Source organism: Protomyctophum bolini (genome assembly GCF_963924005.1).
Source record: "Protomyctophum bolini genome assembly, chromosome: 3".
NCBI lineage: Eukaryota > Metazoa > Chordata > Actinopteri > Myctophiformes > Myctophidae > Protomyctophum > Protomyctophum bolini.
The window spans coordinates 11,553,978-11,570,909 of NC_137864.1; the positions used below are offsets into that span (position 1 = coordinate 11,553,978).

At 43.5% G+C, this 16,932-nt stretch overlaps 1 protein-coding gene across 5 annotated transcripts in view; it reads left to right on the forward strand.

Moving 5' to 3' along the window:
- The window catches only part of tenm3 (teneurin transmembrane protein 3), a 363,756-nt gene that overhangs the window by 215,976 nt on the left and 130,848 nt on the right, over positions 1-16,932 (forward strand). For all 5 annotated transcript variants that reach the window (XM_080757108.1, XM_080757110.1, XM_080757109.1 and 2 more), the window contains exons 12-13: positions 1,469-1,669; positions 11,764-11,949. In XM_080757108.1, the coding sequence (XP_080613234.1) occupies positions 1,469-1,669; positions 11,764-11,949 (387 nt within the window). The remainder of the gene's footprint in view (positions 1-1,468; positions 1,670-11,763; positions 11,950-16,932) is intronic.

Genomic DNA, 16,932 nt, shown 5'->3' on the forward strand with positions numbered 1-16,932 from the left:
TGCAGATTTTGCAGTCTGAAAACTCAAGTCTCCAAACTCCACCTCATGCCACTAGAACTCGGCTTCCCTTACATGTAATCATTTCTTGTCGCCTATTTTGAAAGTTATCTTATGCAGATACGTATAAGTGAATTATTTACTTGTTCGCACCTGCTTTGTGATTGAAATAGACAGAGTGTGTGCAAATGTAGTTAGCATGCTGTTGAGACACTAAGGCTATAAGATGTTAGGTTTGATGTTTACCTATCCTAGCTTTGATTGAAGCACTAATCTTTTATTTATTATTTTACTTTGCACTATTATTTACCATGTCTATTGTTGACAGGGTTCATTATATTTACTTTGCAAGTCACTCTGGATAAGAGCGTAAATTATAATTAAAATAACCATTTTACTTTCTGCCAGCGTGGAAATGAATGTCTTCGATCCTAAAAATATTTTAACAAACATTTAAAACACCATGAAAACACAGACAGCCTTGGCATAATAGGGTTGGTCTAAAGATTGAAGATTGAGAACCAGATAATATTCAGTTAATAATATTCAGTTCCTCCATCAGCAGAATAATGAATTACCAATTAAGGACCAGTGATGTCACAGACACATAATTATGATATGATCGTTTGTCCTCAACGATTTAATATTTACTGTTTATATTTTGTGTAGGCTGTGTGTGTGTGTGTGTGGGTGTGTGTGTGTGTGTGTGTGTGTGTGTGTGTGTGTGTGTGTGTGTGTGTGTGTGTGTGTGTGTGTGTGTGTGTGTGTGTGTGTGTGTGTGTGTGTGTGTGTGTGTGTGTGTGTGTGTGTGTGTGTGAGTGAATTATCCATTCTGTATAATGTAGTTTGGCAATATGATTCTGGTATATTTTCTAACCACTCAAGCCTTATTTTATACTTTAAAAAATAGGGGGCGAAAAATAGTCCACAGAATGTTTTGGGCCATCGACATGGCCAGAATACCATGGGAAGATTGAAGTGTTAATTATGTTATTTCTAGACACCTAAGCGCTGTAGCGGCCATAACTGAAATAACTATAGAAAATGTAAAAATGTATGATTCAATCACATAACTTGTGTTGCATAACAGTTATTATATTATTGGCTGGGTAAATACAGTAGCAACCAGTAATGTGATGCCAATAATGTCAATAACAATGTTTTTTAAATTCTTAATTTTTGATATTCTGGTCTGTTAATTTTTTTAATCTGATTTCCAATTATTAGTACGCCTACAACTATTAGTACACTATTTGTACATTAATAAAATAAAACACTTGTGTTATTAGTTATTACATTAACAGAAGTGATTACCTACATTTTGCTTGTATTTTTCTTGTTACTTTTGTTTTGATTTTCATTTTATCTGGAATTTTTTTTAATCCGTTGGGCTACAACGACGAGGCCCAAAATAGGGCGATGGGGGTGATGAAGTGGTTAATGTCTCTCTCTCTCTCTCTCTCTCCTCCAGTGGACTGCATCGATCCCAGTTGCTCGGCCCATGGCGTGTGCATCCACGGCGAGTGCCACTGTCAGCCGGGCTGGGGCGGAGCTAGCTGTGAGATCGCCAAGACCATGTGTCCGGACCAGTGCTCGGGCCACGGCACCTACAACGCCGAGAGCGGCTCCTGCACCTGTGACAAGAACTGGTCCGGGCCCGACTGCTCGCTGGGTGAGTACGTCCAAAGAGAAAAAAATTAAGAAAAGGGCAAAATTATTGTCCGAACAACAAAAAGCCACATATCTCAAACATAAGGGTATGTCCATGCGGTCTGCTTTTTATGTATATATAAACAAACAAAGAAGCCTGGGATAATGTTACACTGGTCTCATGAGCCAGACTGTGCTTCCGTCCTATACAGTCTGGAGAAGCGGAAGCCCTGGAAATGATAACGCAAATGTGACACCTAGCTTCTTTCCGCTATTGTTGTGTCTTTACAGACGTGCAAATTTGTCTTGATATAAATAAAAAAGAATAGAAGCCATAATGGAACATTGGAATAAAATGTAAAGATATTTACGGATTGACGAATAGACATGACAGCCTCCGTTCTGGGCTTTGGGGAGGTATAGTTCCAGATTCCATGTGTATACCAGTAAGACGCCCTGAGGGCGAGAAGCAACCTCGCCCTAAAGGGCACGCATCCACCTGGGTGACGGCAGACTGCTGGGCGAGCGCTGGCACTTTGGCATGGGGGTGTCAGATCAACATATGGAAATGATTTTGTACTGGCCATATATGGAGCGTGTCTTGAGTGTACAGGGTTTGATGAGGTCAGATCAACATAATGGAATGTCAGAATGGGTCAGCTCCATATATGGAGATCTAAGGGTGGCATCTTGAGTGTACAGGGTTGGATGAGGTCTGGCCATATATGGAGCGTGTCTTGAGCAGTGTTGAGCAGTAACGAGTTACTAGTAATATATGTATTACTGTAATATTATTACTCTCCCCAGTAACGAATTACTCTGCCAAAACAGTAATACTATACCATATTACCCCGCCAAAACACGCTGCGTTACTCGTTACTAACACTGCGCAAAAAGCATGGAATACGGATGTATATTACAGGAAACTCCTGTTAAACTTTCCAACAAACTCCGCTAAACTCCCAAATTGTACCATCACATTACCGTATATTAAACTGTATATGCCTGCTAAACTTGAGGTTTTACGGGCAAAATACAGTGCCCATAATTGCCCGATAACTCCTCTTTTCACGCAGTGTAATGAGCGTCATTTGTTTGTGTCCAATGGTCTTGTGTAGTATACGCCCGGGTAACTGAAAAGTTTGTTTTTGTTAGACATGGACAATAATTGTGAAGAAGCACGGCGAGTTGTTTCTGCTGAAGATGACAAACATGACATGCTCCACCCCCAAACAGCAAAGACAGGGGCTGTGATATGCCCTGTAGCAGTCCTCCTGCTACAGGGCAGGAGGAGGAGGATGTCATGTACTGCATTACACCCTCCTCTCCTCTTCAGCAGCATGGCAGGGCTCATCATGAGCTCGTCCAGGAGCTCAGTCTTACTTCAAGCTCTAATGGTGCGTTTACAACGTGCACTAAGCATGTCCTGAGCATGTGTCCATGCCGGGGCGCGGGCGCTGACAGGGAGGGCGGAGAAAAACGCATACTCTGTGTGGCCATCTGCAACAGCTTTTCTGTAAACGATCAATACATTTTAGGTTGGAAATAGACCACGAGGAGAGCACTGCAGAGCAGAACACCCACAAACACTCCCCAGTAAATAAAAGATGAGGCTGGCAGGGCACTGCGTCAGGCACCCGGAACAAGAGGCAAGCAAACGGACACTTTACTTTGGGAGCCAAGCCAGGGTAAAGCCAAGAAAGGCAAGAAGCGCACCACATGCGTAGATGCACTGTGGCTTAGCTAACAACACTGTAGAGCTCAAGTCCCTGATGGGAGTCGGGAGGGCAGTGTTGGCTAGACTGCTGGCATTGCCAATAAGTGTCAAGGTGCACGGCTCGACAATATCGTGAAACCGAGAAAACTGTGGAAACAGCACGGACAAGTTGAGGAAGACCTGTTGCAATGTGTCCGTTGTGCTCTGTCCGTGGAAAGGTAAATACAAGGACATACAGTATTGTGTGCTGGCTGTTTTCTCTGTTTCATGAGAAATAGAGCATACAATGACAGCTATTTGGTGATGTTATTTTGGCTGTTTTCCATAGATATTCAAGTTAATCATGATTGGTCAGCTGATAAAAACGTGGCCAAATCATTATGCAAGTTTTTGGGCAAAAACTGTTCACTGACCAAAGCCTTTTTACCAGTGCTTTGTGTGCTATTTTTGTCACCTTTAGGTTAATAATAATTATATATAATATATATAATATTATTTTATATTATTATTATTATTATGTTATTTTTCCTTTCCTTTTCTTCTCCTCTTCTCTCTGCCGGATAGAGTGAATTTACTCAAACTATTAGACAGCACTGGACAGTTAACTCCTGTCTATAGTTATCAGGTATAAGACAGCTCTGGACAGTTAACTCCTGTCTAGTTATCAGGTATAAGACAGCACTGGACAGTTAACTCCTGTCTAGTTATCAGGTATAAGACAGCACTGGACAGTTAACTCCTGTCTAGTTATCAGGTATTAGACAGCACTGGACAGTTAACTCCTGTCTAGTTATCAGGTATAAGACAGCACTGGACAGTTAACTCCTGTCTAGTTATCAGGTATTAGACAGCACTGGACAGTTAACTCCTGTCTAGTTATCAGGTATTAGACAGCACTGGACAGTTAACTCCTGTCTAGTTATCAGGTATAAGACAGCACTGGACAGTTAACTCCTGTCTAGTTATCAGGTATTAGACAGCACTGGACAGTTAACTCCTGTCTAGTTATCAGGTATAAGACAGCACTGGACAGTTAACTCCTGTCTAGTTATCAGGTATTAGACAGCACTGGACAGTTAACTCCTGTCTAGTTATCAGGTATAAGACAGCACTGGACAGTTAACTCCTGTCTAGTTATCAGGTATAAGACAGCATTGGACAGTTAACTCCTGTCTAGTTATCAGGTATAAGACAGCACTGGACAGTTAACTCCTGTCTAGTTATCAGGTATAAGACAGCACTGGACAGTTAACTCCTGTCTAGTTATCAGGTATTAGACAGCACTGGACAGTTGAAGCCTTTTCTTACATTTAGCTGAGTGGGTTCAAGGCATTTTGATTTAATTTTAGTCATAGTCTCTTGAATAGTTTTCATTTAGTTTTAGTCACATTTTAGTCACCTGGAATGTTTTAGTGTTAGTCTAGTTTTAGTCGACTACATCTACAGTTGATTTAGTCGAATTTAGCCTTGATGCCCTCGTAATGACACTTGCTGAAAATAGACCATCTACAAGCCCACAACGCGTCGCAGCGTTGTGTTTCAGCAAGCAACTAATTGTAAAATGACTTATACTGGATCTCTTGTCCACTAATCCCTTCCTAACATTTTAGTCTAGTTTTTATTTGTTGACAAAATTGTCAGTATATTTAGTCTTAGTTTTAGTCATCATAGCTTCGTTTTTATTTAGTTTTCGTCAGTGGAAAAAGATAGTCGACGAAATCAACACTGCTTGTCAGCTATGTTGGTTGAGGCAAATATTCTGTGATGTGGAGAGCGTCACAGCATTTTACGAGTAGGTTTGCAATTGAAAACCTTTCAAAGACCCCTTCGTGAACCCATACGTTTGCAGTCGGTTTCCTCGCCACATTTCCAATGTTTCTCCGCCATTCTGTGTTCAATTTATGCAGAAAATAAGGTCATGGCTAATATAAGATTAAGATGCTTTCACATTATCTTCTTTGACACTGGGCGGGAACCCCTTTTGGTGTTCTGTATAGTATGTACAGTATTAAAAAAAATATATATATATATATATATATATATATATATATATATATATATATATATATATATATATATTGATGCTGCTATATAAATATTTGAAGTTTTTCAGAAAACTTAGGTCAGTATTTAGAAGGTGTTTTTAGAATTGGCCTCAGTCCTAAATATGGAGCTATTTCAGTATGTATGTTCAGTATGTTTATTATATATATTTTTTGGGGAGATTATCTTATCTGAACAAAATGTGTTGACATCATGAGCCTTTGTTTATTACAGAGCTTAGTTTCTTTATTCATCCAAAACCCAACTCAAAAACGTCCTTTGTGAAAACCTGCGGCGGGAACATATGGCGAAGGGAAACATCCAGAAAAGCGGCGTCACTCTATTAGAGCATGGAGTTATTATTTAATAAAACACCACACATTATAATATTGTGGGAGCCTCTATGAAAGTCCAGTTCCAGGCTATGAAATCTCAGGAATTAAGGTTTATGATGCAATACAATCCAGTTAAGCTAGCGGGCGCCTACTCCAATACTTCCTTATTAAATGCATGGATATAAGCTGGATATATTCTGCAGACAGACTCTTGGAGAAGTTTGAGACATGCGTGCAATGAATGGAACACCAAAAAGTTGCACAGTGTGGTAGTAGACCCGCGAAACAAACGCGCACGGCAATTTCTCGGGGCCGCGCCCACGTAAATTCGCTTGCGTTGTCGCTCCTCGACTTCTGCACATACAAAAAAGTCTCGTTGAAAATGTATTTACTAAGCGTGTTAATCGCTGCCCATCTGAACGGAGCTTTAGTCAGAAATGTGAACAGCATGAGTTACAGTATGGGCTTAAAACTAGAAGGGTGTCCTGGGGACTCCATTGTGGGCCTATGTATTCAGTGTATTAAGGGAAATTGAGTCCCTATTGTTTACAATGGAGAAGCTGCCGGAGGAGGAAGCTGTGCGCTGCCCGGTCTGTTGTTGTGATCGACACTATGGAATACTTTTGTACAACAACAACAAGCGATTATACACCGTTTTAAAGTGGATTTTCATGACAAGCAACTCAGCGGTCGGTGCAGTGCAGTGGCTGATTAGTTTCAGTTGTGTGAATGTGAAATCCATTGTAAAGTGACGCTGTATAGAACTGCAGCCAATTTACAATGTCAAATCACAGAGGTGTCTGTATCGTGAATGAGCTGTGCTAAAACCATTAAAAAAACATTCATAGTCAGCTGTGTGCTTTAACACACACTTTAACAGACATTTTACCGTACACTTTCACAGTCCTTGTCTGGGTTTTTTCTATTTTTTTTACTGCACGGCACCCAAGGGGTCAGCTGTCTAGAACGCATGGTTGTCCGGATTAGGCCCAAATATGGATTTCCACATCATGGCTCCAGGACTTGGATGGATGGAAATGTGGGACTTAGTAGCCAGCAGGGACAAAAGACGTATGGCTCTGCTTTCGTCACTGCCTTACCCATTATCCCTAAACTTCTTTGTCCTTTTTTTTTTATACTATTTTGAAAAAACGTTTTACAATAATTGTTCAACTAGCCGTTCTACATCAACCTGTTGTGAGCTTGTAGATCGGCTATTTGAACTATTCAAAAATGTTTTTCAAAATTGTAAAAATAGTAAAAAAAAGTTTAGGGATAAGGCGAAACACACACACACACAAAACCATGAAAAACGACATACAGCATGTAGTTTTTCATGATTTCCATGATTTTTGTAATCGTCGAAAACCATGAAAAACGACATACTATAGTCGTATATATATGTCGTTTATCATGGTTTGACGAAGAAATCTTGACTTTTGCTAAAGGTCACACACACTCACACTCACGCGCGCACACACACACACACACACACACGTCGTCCCCAATCTGCACACAGCCGCTGATGGCACAGCTCAGGGACGACACGTCATGCTGACTGTTGTCTTGTTTTATATGATTACTGTCACCTGGAGTGACCCCGCCGTGTCACTGGGAGACAAAGAGCACAGAATAGCAGCGCTGCCCCGGGGGGGTCAGCTGCACGGTGGCGTCTTGACGGCATGGCTGCAGTCACCACACAGAGCCCACCAGGCAGTCACCACACAGAGCCCACCAGGCAGTCACCACACAGAGCCCACCAGGCAGTCACCACACAGAGCCCACCAGGCAGTCACCACACAGAGCCCACCAGGCAGTCACCACACAGAGCCCACCAGGCAGTTACCACACAGAGCCCACCAGGCAGTCACCACACAGAGCCCACCAGGCAGTCACCACACAGAGCCCACCAGGCAGTCACCACACAGAGCCCACCAGGCAGTTACCACACAGAGCCCACCAGGCAGTCACCACACAGAGCCCACCAGGCAGTTACCACACAGAGCCCACCAGGCAGTCACCACACAGAGCCCACCAGGCAGTCACCACACAGAGCCCACCAGGCAGTCACCACACAGAGCCCACCAGGCAGTCACCACACAGAGCCCACCAGGCAGTTACCACACAGAGCCCACCAGGCAGTTACCACACAGAGCCCACCAGGCAGTCACCACACAGAGCCCACCAGGCAGTTACCACACAGAGCCCACCAGGCAGTCACCACACAGAGCCCACCAGGCAGTTACCACACAGAGCCCACCAGGCAGTCACCACACAGAGCCCACCAGGCAGTTACCACACAGAGCCCACCAGGCAGTCACCACACAGAGCCCACCAGGCAGTTACCACACAGAGCCCACCAGGCAGTCACCACCATAGAGTACTACAAGGATAGACACCCCCCCCCCCCCCCCCCGCTATTCATTTCAGTGGAAGTTGCTCAGTGGCGTTTTGAAGCACCCGGAAGAACCGTCTACTTCTTTGTTTTTGTTTTTTTGACACCAAATGCGTACGTGCAAACGGGCGCTCAATGTTAAAGCCCAAATGCACTGGGTTTCCTCGTCATGACTCCACGGGTCCGCCTGCAGTCCCTCCTCTGACCAGTAGGGCCGAGTGCTTCAACATTGGAGAGCCTCTCTGGGGGCTTGTTACACATAAAAGTATGGAATTTAAAATGTACTGGCGTATACAGTACAAAAGTATTGGCATCAAAATGTACTTAAAGTACCAAAAGTAGCAGAGACACCTCGTAACTCACACATGTTTTGAGCTTGTAGATCTGATACTTTTGTTGCTTTAACAGTTTAACAGTGACAAAATGTAACTTAAAGCAGCACTATGTAGTTTTGGGGTATCGTGGCCACTTTGGACACATAACATTGCAGCCAACATCTTTAACTTCATTACCCAAGTTGCTCTGCAAGCAGAATATCAGCCCAGAATATCAGCCTCTGTTGCTGATATTCTTTCTTTATTTGTTTAGTTGTCTAGCTATACAGACACTGATGCCAATGAAGCTTGCATTGAATTGAATTGATTCCAAAGATATTTGAAATTATTCGAATTGGGATAGAAATGCATTGAAAGAAGATGGGAAATGGGATGGGAGGAATGCACTTGGAAATGGACATTGAGATAGGAGACGAAATGGACGTGTGTGTGTGTGTACGCACTCACACACGCACACATACACCCTGAGGCTGCCCTCACATACTGCTGAGCAAGTTATGTCAAATCTCTCCGCGGTCTGTCTGTCTGTCTGTCTGTCTGTCTGTCTGTCTGTCTGTCTGTCTGTCTGTCTGTCTGTCTGTCTGTCTGTCTGTCTGTCTGCCTGCATGTGCACCTCTCTCTCTCTCTCTCTCTCTCTCTCTCTCTCTCTCTCTCTCTCTCTCTCTCTCTCTCCTCTCATGTTTCTGTCTCTTTCTCTGTACCCTAACACAAATACACATCCACAAATCCCATGAACCCAATAACCTTGCAAAAAGTGTGCGTGCGTGTCACATATGTGTTGGCTGAAATTTGGCAGGCTGACAGCTATATTAAAGCCCACACACGGTCCAGGCACACTAGATGTTGTCCTGACTCGGGGTTCAATTACAGCCACACGCACATGCGCATGCACGCACACACACACACACACACACACACACACACACACACACACACACACACACACACACACACACTCACACACACATACACACACACACACACACACACACACACACACACACACACACAGACAGAGTTGAGTCAGGGACAAGCATTTAAATTGATTCCTGTTCATTAATTCCTCATTGCCGAAGCGGAGCCAAGTCACACTCTTTACCAAACAATTAGAATACTGAACACTGTGCTCTCTCTCTCTCTCTGTCTCTCTCTCTCTCTCTCTCTCTCTCTCTCTCTCTCTCTCTCTCTCTCTCTCTCTCTCTCTCGTTCAACCTCTTAAAGGGATAGTGCACTTTCAAATAAAAATGTACATAAAAAACATAGAATAATCCTGCATTAGAAGGACATCCTAATGTGCATTTGTTTATTTATGTTTATTCTAGTTGAAAGTGACATATCCCTGTAGTTCCATAATATAGCAGTATTGAACACACCGCAGACCTTTGTCTGTCTGTCTGTCTGTCTGTCTGTCTGTCTGTCTGTCTGTCTGTCTGTCTGTCTGTCTGTCTGTCTGTCTGTCTGTCTGTCTGTCCATGTCATGTTTCTTTATTGTTCCACCTTGGGGAAGTGTCCCCTGTATTTAATCCATCCTTCTAAGAAGCAATGAACAGCCACGGTGGCGGCAGCGGCGCTCAGGGACAAACTGCAGATGTAATCTCATTGGTCAAGGCCCCTGGCAGGAGTAATGGTAAATGGTGCATTTAGATACCGTCCTTTATCCCAAGGCGTATTAAATTCACACACCAAACGGCGGAGGAAATCTTGCAAGGCACCACTAACCTGCTCATGGGGAGCTGGGTATAGTAGCAGGGGGTTCAGTGTGTGCGTCTTGCTCAAGGACACTTCGACACTATAAACCCAGAGGGAAACGGTCGGGGATCGAACCGGGAACCTTCCGATTCCCCTGCAACAGCTTTACCTCCTGATCCGTCTTCCTGGAAACCAAATCTGTCCAAAACTGGTACTTTTCAAGATTAAAATAAAATAAAAGGAAAAATTGCAGACCGTTCGATACATTCGTGTAACGTTGTAGTATGATCAAGTAGGGCGTTAATTAACAAGAAAGAAAGAAAAAACAAGGTAAAATTTGGAGATAAGAGGTTTCAACCAGCAGCGGGACAGGGGGTGTTGTGGTTCTCCTGGTGTCTGGAGGAGAGGCGTGTGATGTCTCTCGTATTGTTTAATTAGGCCCCAGTGTGACACGGTACGGTACAGTGCAGTGCAATGACTAACGCTTAGAAGAGTGAGATTACTAATAATAATAATTCACAGCTGCATTCGTGGAAATAAGGCTCCCTCCGCTATGCACGGATGGTAAACGTAAAATTACCCACCACCCATAACATATTAATCAGTAATGAGAAGCCCGAATTAAACGCAACCATCTGTTGGGTTCACGGCAGCAGTGCAGGCTGCTTTCTTGAACCTTACTCTCTGTGTGAGTAATGGAACCAAATGGACTCTGCATGCGCTCTCCGTTCGCCAATCCAACGGATCACACCTGGCAAGAGTATCGTCTAATCAAATATCATGGGAACAAATGACATTCATATCTTAATTCTTGGTAGTGGATGAAAGGAGGGGGAAATTATGATAAACGCTTTATTATCTGGGTATAAGGACTTCTTCCTCAAACAATTTGACTACAGACAGTATATGATCTATGTCGGGTGCAAGCATCCTATCTGGTTTTCAACTTAATTATCTTTAATAAATCAGTTCTCTGTCTGTGTGTGTGTGCAGGGTTTTCCAAATATTTAACCAATGAAAAGTATTTAACTCATTGTGTGCCCACGCAACACTTTCAAAATAGTAACCCAGGGTGCCCACTTTTTACATTCATTGTTTGGACATATTTTAGTTTTTATAAAAAACCCAAAAATAACGTATTGGACACCACATACGGGTAATTCCCAGGACGTCTGTGGACGTCTTGGGCACACAGGGGTTGAAAGCTTAATTCGATATTGCTCTGTGAATTGTTTTGTCAATGGGATTGATTGATTGATTGATTGATTTATTGATTGATTACATTATTAGTCAGAAATATAAACGGCACGCGGTAAGACATTAAAAGAGTTATGGGGACTTGTTTCCATTGTGGTCCTAAATTAATCAACATTCCATACAAAGCAATGTACACAAGAGATGGGAAAATTACATTTCTCCCCTTGTGGTCTCCTGATAGATGTTCTTTTCCGGAAAATATTGACATAAACCAGTGTTACACATCCTTTAATGATTTCAAATACATGGCAAGCACCACATTTTGTTGGCGGAATTGCAAAAAGAAAAGAAGGCTGATGGTCATATCATTCATCATCGCTCTTATCTGCTTTCCCGTCGGTACAGAGGTGTGTGCGGTGGACTGCGGCAGCCGCGGGGTGTGCTACGGAGGGGCGTGTCGGTGCGAGGACGGCTGGACGGGCGGCCTGTGCGACCAGAAGGCCTGCCACCCCATGTGCACCAAGAACGGGGTGTGCAAGGAAGGCAAGTGTGAATGCGACCAGGGATGGACCGGAGAGCACTGCAGCATTGGTGAGTTTGTGGTTGGTTTCACCTGCACGCGCGCACACAACAGGCACACACGCACGGGTACGTACAAAATACACATAATAGGTCACTTAACAGATGAATCCACAACACAAAGAAAAGAACAATGCATCACAATAAATATATAAATAAACAACATACATTACAATGTAGTGTCCTGGGGGTTGAAAAGCAGCTTTATAAAGGTGAGTTTTCAGAAGGGATTTAAAACGGGGCAGAGATTCAGCGAGCCTTATCTCCTCGAACAAGGCATGCCAAAGTATAGGCGCTCTAACTTCAAAGGCACCTTCTGTTTTCAAGCAGCATTTTGGAATGGTCAACTGTGCTTTTGCCCAAAGATCTGATGGGGTTGAGGGGTGGAACATCGTAAATCTGATTTGTAGGAGGGTGCCAGACCAGATATGGCCATGTAGGTGATGCATAAGACCAGATATGGCCATGTAGGTGATGCATAAGACCAGATATGGCCATGTAGGTGATGCATTAGACCAGATATGGCCATGTAGGTGATGCATTAGACCAGATATGGCCATGTAGGTGATGCATTAGACCAGATATGGCCATGTAGGTGATGCATTAGACCAGATATGGCCATGTAGGTGATGTTAAACTCAATTCTAAAATAAATGGGCAGCCAGTGCAAAGCAGCTTGCATTGAACATATGCACAGATGTTCACATGTGTCGTCATCAACATCGATCGACATCGACTGACATCGACATCGAACGACAACGACACCGACATCGATCGATATATGCATGTGTGCATGTGTGCACACACGCACACATGCACACACATGAACACACACACACACACACACACACACACTCACTATGCTCAAATGCTCTGCACACCAGGAGCCCACGCTCGCCTATAAATGCAACCTCCCCTCTCCCTTGCAACCTTCCCAGCCGTGGATATATTCCAACATGAATAATTCAGCAAACAATTATTTAGAATTCTTTCAAAGTCATAAGCATAATTCATGTAACGAAACAAGAAAACCGCTCGCAAACCAAAACCCAGCTCCCCGCGCATCACTGGTGTTAGCGTAGCGATCAATAACGCTATATCGCTAACAGCGCGTCGTGGGAGCGCATCATTACGTTGCATCACATTTACTCTGAAAATAGTCGTCTGGGAATCCGCTCGCATGGTTAACCACTTAAACCTTTGAGTCGACCGGGGGGATCTCCCGTGACCCCTCCTTCTTCTTCTTTTCCATCTGGCCGAGTGTCTTAGCCTGGAAATAGCCGATCTACAAGCTCTGCGGTGCGTAGCGATGCAACGCAGCACAGGGCTTGTAGATCGACTATTTCCCGTGGAGCGTTGGCCTCCAGAATAGCGGCGCTATAGGGTTTGGGACAGGGCTCCCAGCCAGGAGGTCAGGTCCATTGCCATCAGTAGAATGGAAACAGCTGGAAACACTTTTCACCGTTATGTTTGTGCTTATCACATTGGCCAGTGATCAAGCGTTCTCCTCTCCTCTCCTCTCCTCTCCTCTCCTCTCCTCTCCTCTCCTCTCCTCTCCTCTCCTCTCCTCTCCTCTCCTCTCTTGTATTATTTTCTGCAGCTCAGACAGTGTAGTCTATGTTTTGAATCACTTTCAACAGAAGCATGGCGGTATTTACTCTCCTGAAAATGCAGCATGCATGCAGTGCACCGAGGCGCTGCTGAGTGTAGATTCTGTGCTGTGCGTTCGTTCATTCACGTCTGGCATTTTTTATCTCAGCCGCCGAGTGTCGAAAGTAGGTTTTTTTATCCCGCGTCTGGGGTTGAACCCGCTCGTCAACTGGCACTTTGTACCCAGTAGCTTCACCGTGGTGCACTCTCAAATGACTGACACACACACAGACACACACACACACACACACACACACACACACACACACACACACAAACCCTTTAAGCCTGATTTATACGTTGCCGTATCTATACGTTCACAGCGCGTCGTGCACATGCGATGCAGTTTATGGCTGTCGTCTCTGTCGGGTGGAAACCTCATATGTCCAGAACTGTTACTCTTCAGCATTCAAATTCAACAATGGAAAGGTATAGCAGATCTACAAGCTCGAATTAACGTGTCGCTTCGAGCCATGTTTTGAGCTTGTAGATCTTCTACGCGTGATGCATTTGTGTGAAAATAAAGTTATATGCAGTGGACATAAGAGGTTTATGCCCAACAGCTACTATAGGCTTTTGTATTTAGTCTGTATCATTTACATTTATATAAGTTGTGTGGAAACTGGAACTTCCCCAGTGTGTGTGTGTGTGTGTGTGTGTGTGTGTGTGTGTGTGTGTGTGTGTGTCTGCGCGTGTGTTATAATTGTTCCCATATTACCAGTGCTATATTACGTGTAGTGCTTTCCGCCGCTCGCTCTGTCTCTCCTCACCTCTCACTCTCTCATGCGCTCATAAATCTGTCCACGCACATAAATCTATCCACATGTACTGTATGTGCTTCGTGTGTGTGTGTGTGTGTGTGTGTGTGTGTGTGTGTGTGTGTGTGTGTGTGTGTGTGTGTGTGTGTGTGTGTGTGTGTGTGTGTGTGTGTGTGTGTGTGTGTGTGTGTGTGTGTGTGTGTAGAGAAGTAGCTTGCTGCCCTACTTTTGTGATTGTTATACTAACCCCACTTATTTCTGTCCGTGCATTCACCAGTGTTTTTGTGTACTTGAATGAATCAATCGCGCTCTTCGTTAATCTATAACAGGCCTATAACAGTACAGGCCTACATATTTTTCCTTCAATAAAATGCATGTTCTTTCTTTCTTTCTTTCTTTCTTTCTTTCTTTCTTTCTTTCTTTCCTCCTCAAGCTCACAACCCGGACATTAGGGTAAAAGGTATCGTACTCTCTTCTTTTCTTCCCTTTCTTCTCTTCCTCTTCCCGCTCATCATCCTTTTTTTAATTTCCCTCTATTTTCCCATCAGCAGAAACTACAGCATCGTCGTTGGGCGAGGCTTTATTATTATTATTTTTATTTTACCTACTCCTTTGGTTCTTCATTGTGCTCCGGTTATTTAAAAACATCTTTGAAAGGTTTTTTTTTCCATTTCTTTCTTCTAAATAATGTCTCCTTAACCACTTAAACCCTATGTATGATTGACCCGAGTCCCCTCAGGGCTTCGTGCTAGTGTCTTTTCTGTTATTGTGGGGAAAGCTTTGGCTGAGAATAGCCGATCAACAAGCTCACAACGTGTTGCAACCAAGGGGAAAACCCTTAGAGTATATATATTAATAGAGACGGCACCGGATTTCTCCTCCCATCCACTTGCATTAAGTTGCTCAAAAGCGCATGAAGCGATTTCACTCCTCCTTCCGGGTAGGAACAGAGTACAGTGCATTCGGACATGAACGCGCTGGCCGGAATTAAAGCTCACTTCCGGGTTTTCGTTCAGCCTGCTGTTCCTATTAATGGCCCAGCAGATGTTGCTATTTCACCTTCTACCGTTTGCAATACATTAGAATCTCAATGTGTCTCAATGAGGTTTTGGGTTAACTTTATACTTTATACTTACTTATATATATATATATATATACACCGTTCTACCGAGTGAAGACCTGATTGCAACGCCGATCCTCTATTTACTGTGAAGGCCTTCCCCACAATATGGATGCTGGGGTTTAACTGGGTAAAGTTATTAACCAACTGTTGCTGTTGTGTTGATCATTTCATATTTGATTCACATCTTGAAAACAAATTAGAGTCAAATGTTCGTTGTTTTGACTTTCTATCCTCTCTCTCTCTCTCTCTCTCTCTCTCTCTCTCTCTCTCTCTCTCTCTCTCTCTCTCTCTCTCTCTAACTTCTTGGCTCTCATAATTTTAGCACAAACTACAGGTGACATTACATTTGAACAGCGCTGAACCAACTTCATACATTGACATTGATTTCCCAATTGCCCTATTTAATACCATATACATCCAATCAACACCGAATGGTGAGACATGAATTCTGATCCGTTGTCCGTTGTTTGGAAACGATCACACAGACTCAGATCTTTGTGAGGTGTCGCGGCCTGAATGGTTTGAGAAGCGACATGCTTCAAGCCTCGACACTTTCTCAGAATGTAGGATACGACATACCACTGCTGGTGTTGAATTGGGCGTTATCACTCATTTCCCCTCAATAGAAGTCAAAACAGGAAGGTCCGGAAATGGTTTCTTTTTACACGTTAATTTTGGGAATCTTTATTTTTTATTTATTTGTTATGCTTTGTTTGTCTCCATTTGACAACCTGAGGCAGTGCTGTGGCATTAACTAACTCCCCTGTGGCAGGCTGTGAGAATATAAAAGGACACATCAAAGCTTCAGTGTCACGCTTCTATCGCCAGAGTTTTTATCTCCAGTCTGTCTGGCTATCTGCCCCCCCCCCCCCCCCCCCTCTCTCTCTCTGTCTCCCACTGTGCCTGATATCTAGAACTCATCCTGTTGAATGGGGCTGTTATCACCCCAGTAGGTCCCCAGTAGGCCCGCTCCTTTGGGTGGTGTTAATCTTGTTCATGTTTTATTGGTCCCCCTTGAAGATGAGATGCTGCATCTCAAGGGGCGATATCCCTTCAATACAAATCTAATGCAAGTTGTATGTGACGGGACGGAGTCACATTGAAATACAGTACGGTACACAGTATACGCTACACAGTACGGTACACAGTACGGTTCATCTGGCTCAGCGGCGTGCCTCGCATTAGCCTAAAACTAGGACGACTACCTTTTTTCACAGACGAAAACTAAATGGAAACTAAATGAAAACTAAGCTATGATAACTACAACTAAGACTAAATATACTGACAATTTCAAACAAATAAACAAATAAAAACTAAACAAAAATGTTAGGAAGGGACTAGTGGACAAGTAGCCTCGATACCCAGGCTTTCATTTCTGGACAAGAGATCCAGCATAAGTCATTTAACACTTGGTTGCACCGCAGCGTAACGCGCTGTGAGCTTGTAGATCGGCTATTTTCAGCA